This window comes from Callospermophilus lateralis, chromosome 3 (genome assembly GCF_048772815.1).
Source record: "Callospermophilus lateralis isolate mCalLat2 chromosome 3, mCalLat2.hap1, whole genome shotgun sequence".
NCBI classification, from domain to species: domain Eukaryota; kingdom Metazoa; phylum Chordata; class Mammalia; order Rodentia; family Sciuridae; genus Callospermophilus; species Callospermophilus lateralis.
Window position 1 is genome coordinate 80,066,974 of NC_135307.1, and position 7,863 is coordinate 80,074,836.

Sequence of the window (7,863 nt, forward strand, 5' to 3'; positions counted from 1 at the left end):
CAGTCAAAATGATGCAGAGAGATCAGAAGGATGAAGATTATGCTATTTATATTTACTGATCCTCATAAGGTTGGTTTCAGAAACATGGAGGAGGCTATCAGACTGCCAGGAGTTAAGAAGGAAGTCATGGATGCGAAATGGAGCAGACAGTATTAAAGTTGAATAAGTATTTATTAAAAATAGGAACATACAGGGAGATAACTCTGGAAATGTAACCAAATTAGAGCAGCACATTCTAGATTATGAAATTGCACGTTTCAAAACAATGAGAACCAATAAACATCTTTTTGATGGTGCTAGTTTTATAATTAAAGTATGACTTAGGAAGAGTAAAAGAGTAATCTTATAGCCATATGCATGATAAATGAGGAAAAGTAAACTTTCCGAATTATAGAATTTCAGTAATCATTTGGGAAAGCAAATGAGAGATTTGAAAGAAGCAGAATAGATGAGACGCTTATAATAATACATCTGAAGGAAAGTTATGTAGGACAGTAAAGGTATGATTTAGTGTTGTTGTAGTCATATAAAACTTTACATGAATATGATTAATATACAAGCCCATAAGTGATAATGCTTAGTGCACTGTAGTAAATAAGACTATATTGTTTAAGAAAGAATTAGGGGGGAAATTGAGTACTCATGCAGATTCAATTAGCATTAATACATTAAGGATATGACTACACCCTTCCATATACATATTCCCTTCCCACAGTAGTAAAAAGACCAAAGAGAAAGCCCCCTAGGAGAAGAGAAGAAGGCGATTTTAAATAATGTTCTTATGAAGGATGAAAATCCAGAACATGCCAAAAGGAGGAATTTGGGAACTGGAACTACCAGGAGAGTTTAGTGAAACTGATTGACAATATAAATAGCATAATCTTCATCCTTCATTCTTCTGATCTCATATATATAATGCATCATTATAGCTAACATCTATTGAGTTCTTGCTATATCAAATACTGTTTTGTTTTGTTTTAGTGTTGTTTTTGTGATTTTGTGTGGTTGGGTTGGGTTGGATTCGGTTGAATTTTCAGCATTGGAGATTGAACCCAGAGGTGCTCTACCTGAGTCATTTCTCCAGCTTTACTTCATTTTAAGACAGGGTCTTGCTAAGTTGCTGAGGATCTTGCTAAATTGTTGAGGCTCGCCTAGAGCTTGTGATCCTCATGTCTCAGCCTCCAGAGTCACTGGATTTATGGGCATGTGTCACCACATCCAGCTCAAAGGCTGTTTTAAGCTCTTTACTCATAGCAGCTTTGTTTCTTGTAGTACCTGGGATCAAACCCATGGCCTCACCTAAACTAGACAAGCACTCTACAACTGAGCTAGCTTCCTGGCCCCTCATAGCAACTTTTACGACCCAAACTATTATTAATTCCAATGTAATGGATACATATATTGAGATACAATTAGCTGAAGTAACTGGTTTTATAGGGTAGGTGGTTGAGTCACGTTTAACCCAGCAGTTCATACGGTGATTCTTCATTTTTAACAAATACATAGAGCATTGAACATAAGAAAAAATGAATAAACTACTTTATGTAAGCTACATAGTACACAAAATTTAGATTTGGATAAATGATTAAATTTTGTTTTAAATTCTAGTTTTTTGTTATCTTGAAGAAATGTCACTTGTTTTCAAGATCAGACTTCATTGTGACAAACTATTTGAAAGGAGTATGATTTTAAGTTTGTTTCCTTAAAAAGAATCGTATTCTTAAGACAGCTTTTGTTTAATCATTTAATCATGAAGCAACTAATAAGAATATTGTTATTTGAGTTATAGTTTACTTCAAACACCAATAACATGATATTTATGAATTTCACAGATCTGTATGTACTTTTCTATTGTAGAACTCAAGTTATTCCAACAATACTTAACAAGTCTACCATTGTGTTTTAAATTCGAGAGAGAAGAATGAAAACTATCCAACTGTACATGCTGAATGAATCTTTAAATCAAACAGTTGAAATGGATGACTTCCAAAATTCTTGCCAAATCCTTTATATGCATAAGGAACATACTAAAGTTTTAGTCTGATCTTTGATACAGGACTGCTGCAAGAAGCAGATACTAATTTGGATAAAGCATAATAATAGCATGTAAGGAGACTCAATGCAAGATAGACCAGACTCTACGGAGCTGAACAATTCAGAAGTAGACTTTAAAGAAAGGTGATTATCCCTGAAATTCAAACCAAGGCTAAAGTAGGAGCAATGGGTATCTTAAAGCACATAACATTAAGATAATGAGGTGAAAATGTTAAAACAAAATAGGAAGGATAGATTCAGAAAGCATAAAGTGCAAAACCAACAGTAGTTACAGAAGGATTAAAAAAAAAACAACTTGATCTGAGCTGAAGAGAGGAGGTAAGAAGGAAGAAAATAAAAGTATTCTGAAGTTCTCAATTTAGTTGATGTGAAAAGATAGGAAAGCAATAGGACATACTACTACGTGAACTAGTTGGTCTCTTATTTTAAAATAAGAAGAGGGAAATGTGTAATGAAAAAAGGATGGTAAGTATCAAAAGAACAGAAAAGTACACAGGACTTCCATGTTAGTAAGGAGATTATGAGATTAATAAAATTTTAAAGCTGCAAAAATTAGAGTTATCTTTTTCTTGACGACATGATTGCAAACCTAGAAAACCCAAAATATTTCATGAAAAACAAAACTCCAGAATGTTGTAAGGCAGCTACATATCATAAAATAAATGAGTAAATAAATAATTTTCTCCTTTTGTAGCATTATTTCCACATGGAATTAGGAAGTAAAAGTCTGTACATTCCCTGATAGATTTCTTAAAATCTTAAGTACCTTTGTTCACATTTTACCTTCCTGATGACACACTAAAGACCAAGCTAAAACTGAGGCTTCATGATTAAATGACATTAAATGACACACCAAAGACCAAGACATGGGAAAAGTTTCTGGGGCTAGCTCTCTGTGACTCAGGTACAGTGTGAACTCTTAACTGTAAAATGGCAAGGTGACCATCAGTTTTTGACATCTGGGTCATTACTCTATAGCCAGTGTGTCCTTTTCAACTTGAAAACTTTTCCTGCCTCATGTGCTCCTCAGGTAACAAGAACATCAAGGTCAATCTTGCACATGAAGTTGATGAATGGAGGAAATCACTCAGTGGTGTCTGAATTTGTGTTGCTGGGACTCACCAGTTCTTGGGAGCTTCAGATTCTCCTTTTTGTGTTCTTCACAACATTTTATGTGGCAAGTATGCTGGGAAACCTTCTCATTGTGCTCACCATCATCTCAGACCATCACTTACACTCCCCAATGTACTTCTTGCTGGCAAATCTCTCCTTCATCGATACAGGAGTGTCCAGCATCGCCACTCCAAAGATGATTTATGACCTGTTCAGAAAGCATAAAGCCATCTCCTTGAAAGGGTGCATCACACAGATGTTCTTCATTCACACTGTGGGAGGGACAGAGATGGTGCTGCTCATTGTCATGGCCTACGACAGATACGTTGCTATCTGCAAGCCCCTCCACTACCTGACCATCATGAGCCTGAGAATGTGCACTTCTCTTTTGGCTGTGGCTTGGACCATTGGGCTCGTCCACTCTGTAGTCCAACTGGCTTTTGTTGTAAACTTGCCCTTTTGTGGAAGCAACAAAATGGATAGCTTTTACTGTGATTTTCCTCGGTTTATCAAACTTGCGTGTACAGATACGTATAGATTGGAGTTTCTGGTCGCTGCCAACAGTGGTTTCATCTCCATGGGCACCTTCTTCATCTTGATTGTGTCTTATATCTCCATCCTGGTCACGGTTCGTAAACACTCCTCAGGAGGTTCCTCCAAGGCCCTCTTCACTCTCTCAGCTCACATCACTGTGGTGGTTTTTTTCTTTGGTCCTTGCATCATAGTCTATGTGTGGCCATTCCCCACCTTAGCCATAGATAAATTTTTAGCTATCTTTGATGTTCTTATCACTCCTTTTATGAATCCAGTCATCTATACATTTAGAAATAAGGAGATGAAAGTGGCAATGAGGAGATTCTTTGTTAAGGCTTTAACAAGTTATAGGAAGAGTTATTTTATGCAGTCTAAGAAGTTTGGGTTCATTTTGGCAATTCTTGGAAAGCAATATTTTAATTAAAAGATTTCAAAAATATTTTCAATTTAATTAGTGTTTTAAATATGCATTATGAACCATATCCTTCAGGACTTTATTTTGATGTAGTCAGTCCATTCTAGGGAACTCTTGCTTAAAGAATTCTGAAAACATTGAGGAGTGAATTCAGCCTTGGAATGTTTATTACTGGAAACTTTGTTTGTCAGTGACGACTTTGGGGACAGTGATTGCTGAAACCACACATACTAGGCATAGTTACCATTCCTAATGTTGGACACTCTTCTGTTTGACAATGACTCTCAAAGACATCTCTCTTTTAATATACCTATTTAACTATATTCATGCCTATGATTCTCTCATCTAGAGGAATAAAAAAATGCTGATAATTGCCTAGCCAGCTCTAACAATTTTCATATCTGAATTTGTTCCCTTCACAGATTTAGGTAGCACTAACATTTAAAAATTTAGTTAGAATTGGAATTAGAAAATGAAATTTGGGGTAAATCATGGAGACACATGAGTAAGTATTATTTGACAATAAAATTAATTCTATACTACTCAATGTTTATGACAATTTTCTACCTCAATTATTTCCTAAACAATATCCATTGTTTTTATAATTCAAAGAAAACTATGTGATGGAACATGTGAACTCTTGAACACCAAAACCTGTAATCTCTGGCCCAAATGGAGACCTTCAATAATTGATAATTCTGGAAAACAACATAGCATAGCATGGACCACAATAAATTTAAATCTCTGGTGTGATTATGGAAGACAAACACAGAAAATCAGAATCCGTTTACTGCTTGTCCTGCGACGTTTCACATTGTGCAGATTGGAGTGAGGGAGCCGCTGGTCCTCAAGTATCGAAGGAATGCAGAAAACTAGAGCAGAATTTGTGAAACTTATTCCTTTGAGCTGAGCTTGAGCTGACATATGATGTACTCTAACACCAAAGATAGACATCAGTGTCAGTAAGTCTAAGAGCCTATAAACTTTGTATTCTCTACAGTGTCCTATGACTGGAAGTCTTGCTTCTTGAAACAAATAGGAATGCCAAGTTTTTTAGTTAGTTTTTGTGTCACTGTGAGCAAAAGCTTGCAACAACAACTTAAAGGAAAACAAAGTTTATTTGGAACTCTTGGTTTCAGAGGTTCAGTCCACATACAGCCAACTTCATTGCTCCTGGGCCCACAGGGAAGAAGGTCATCATGGGGAAGGGTAAACTGGAAGAAAGCTGTTCAGATAATGGCAAGGTCAGAAAACAGGAAGAGAAGGTGGGCAAGGAGACACAGAGAATATGCCCTCCACCTCAAGCATCACCCAGTGACCCAACACCTCCAGCCACACCTGACCTGCCTGTAGTTACTTCCCAGTCAGCCCATTCAAACCAGATGGACTGATTATATTATAGCTCTCATCTAATCATTTAACCTCTGAATATTCTGGTGTTAACTGGAGCATTTGGAGGACACCATATATCCAAACCACAACATCAAGATGGCTAATGTTTTGTTGTTGTTGTTGTTTTGGTACCAAGGATTGAACTCAGGGGCACTCAAACACTGAGCCACATCCCCAGCCCTATTTTGTATTTTATTTAGAGACAGGTTCTCACTGAGTTTCTTATCACTCCACTTTTGCTGAAGCTGGCTTTGAACTCTGAATCCTTCTGCCTCAGTCTCCTGAGTCCCTGAGATTGCAGGTGTGTGCCACCAAACTCAGCCATGATAGCTAATATTTTTTAACCTCAAGTCTGAGCTTAGGCTCAAAAGATTTTTGACAAATTTTCTTATGCTTTTTTCATAGATAAGATTATAAAATGTAAATTGGATGATAGGAAAATTCAATGGAGTTCCAACTATTTTAATACATTTCAATTTTGGTCCATTTCAATTTGTATTTTGTGCATGGTCAGAGACAGAAGTCTAATTTTGTTTTTCTACATATAGCTGTCCAGTTTTCCAAGCACCATTTATTAAAAAGGCTGTATTTTCCCCAAAATAATTTTGTAATCTTTGTCAAATATCAGATGGCTATAGGTATGTGGATTTGTCTCTGTGTCTTCTCTTCTGTTCCATTGGTCTTCATGTCTATTTCAATGCCAATACCATGCTGGTTTTGTTACTACACGCTCTGTAGTAGAGTTTCAGATCAGGTATTATAATGCCTCCTGCTTTAATTTTCTTGCTTAGTGTTGCTTTAGCTATTCTGGGTCTCTTATTTTTCAAAATGAATTGAAGAATTGTTTTTTCTAATTATGTGAAGAATGTAATTGATATTTTCATGGGGGTTGCATTGAATCTGTATATTGCTTTTTGTAGTACAGCCATTTTGACAATATTAATTCTGCCTATCTAAGAACATGGGATGTTTTTGGACCTTAGAAGGTTTTCTTCAATTTTTTTCTTCAGTGTTCTATAATTTTCATTGTAGAACTCATTTACCTCCTTGGTTAGATTATTGCCCAATTTTTTTGAGATTATTATGAATAGGATGGTTTTTCAAGAGTATATTCTTATTTAACAATAATAACCTTGATCATGAATGAACTAAATTTCTCAATTAAATGGTCCAGATTGCCTGGATGATTTATATATATAAATCGTATTAGGCAACTTACAAGAAACTCACTAAGCCAGTAAAGACACACAAACTGAAATGATGAATAAGTTATTCAAAGCAAATAGAAACCAGAAATGAGCAGAAGTAACTCTGCTTTTATCAGACAAAATAGACTTTAATTCAAAATTGTAAAACGAGACAAAAATGTCATTATATACTGATAAAAAGGTTAATCTAACACAAAATAAAATGATTATAAATGGACCACACAATTATATAAAACAAATATTAAGGGATCCAATATAATGATACTATATAATAAAAATGAAGGACCCCCTTTCATGAATGGAAAGATCATCCATATTAAAAAATAAACAAATAAATATTAACTATACTGTAGATCTAATGGACCTAACAACATTTACAGAACATTTCATAACAGTTGGAGAGTACACATTCTTTTCATCAACACATGGAACATTCTCTAGAACAGATCACATATTAGACCACAAAAGATCATCAACAAATTTTTAAAAATCATAGCATGTATCATTTCCAACTACAGTGGACTAAACATACAAATCAACCAAAAAAATAAACTTCATAAATTGTCCAAATAAGGAGAGATTAAACAACATATTGTGAAGGTACATTGTGTTATCCAAGAGATCAAAAAGGAAACCTAAAACCTCTTAAAACAAATGAAAATGGAAACAAACATTCTAAAATGCGTAAGATACAACAAAAGTAGTATTAATAAGAGAGAATTTTATAGAAAAAAAGTGCTCATATTAAAAAAGTATTTCAAATAAGCAACATAGTGATGCAACCCAAGGAACTAGAAAAGATAAAGGGACAGAAGAAAGTTGGATAACAGATCCAAAATACAGTTAACTGGGAAGTATAATTTTGAATATTCTATGGCACAGTAGAGAAACTATAACTTAGAAAAATGTGATATATAGTTTATAAATAAGTAGAAGAAAAAAGTTACAAGACTCCCAACACAAAGATGTCTATTGGGCTCATGGTTCTGGAGGCTAGGAAGGTCAAGATTGAGGGATTGCGTCTGATGTGGGTCTTCTTGCCAACCCACATGGTAGGCAGTATCACATGTCAACAAAGCATGCACATGAGAGAAAAATGGGTCAAACTCCCCCCTTTTATAACTCACTCATTCCTACAATAACTAA

At 35.2% G+C, this 7,863-nt stretch overlaps 1 protein-coding gene across 1 annotated transcript; it reads left to right on the top strand.

Annotated features, from left to right (window-relative positions):
• Window positions 1-3,124: 3,124 nt before the first annotated feature.
• Window positions 3,125-4,126, top strand: LOC143394731 (olfactory receptor 4F3/4F16/4F29-like). The gene has a single exon (XM_076849381.2). It carries the CDS (start codon window positions 3,125-3,127, stop codon window positions 4,124-4,126), a length of 1,002 nt encoding a protein of 333 aa, XP_076705496.2.
• The last annotated feature ends 3,737 nt before the right edge of the window (window positions 4,127-7,863 follow it).

Coding starts and splice junctions, on each gene's coding strand:
- LOC143394731 (XM_076849381.2), top strand. CDS start 3,125: ATGAATGGAGGAAATCACTCAGTGGTGTCTGAATTTGTGTTGCTGGGA.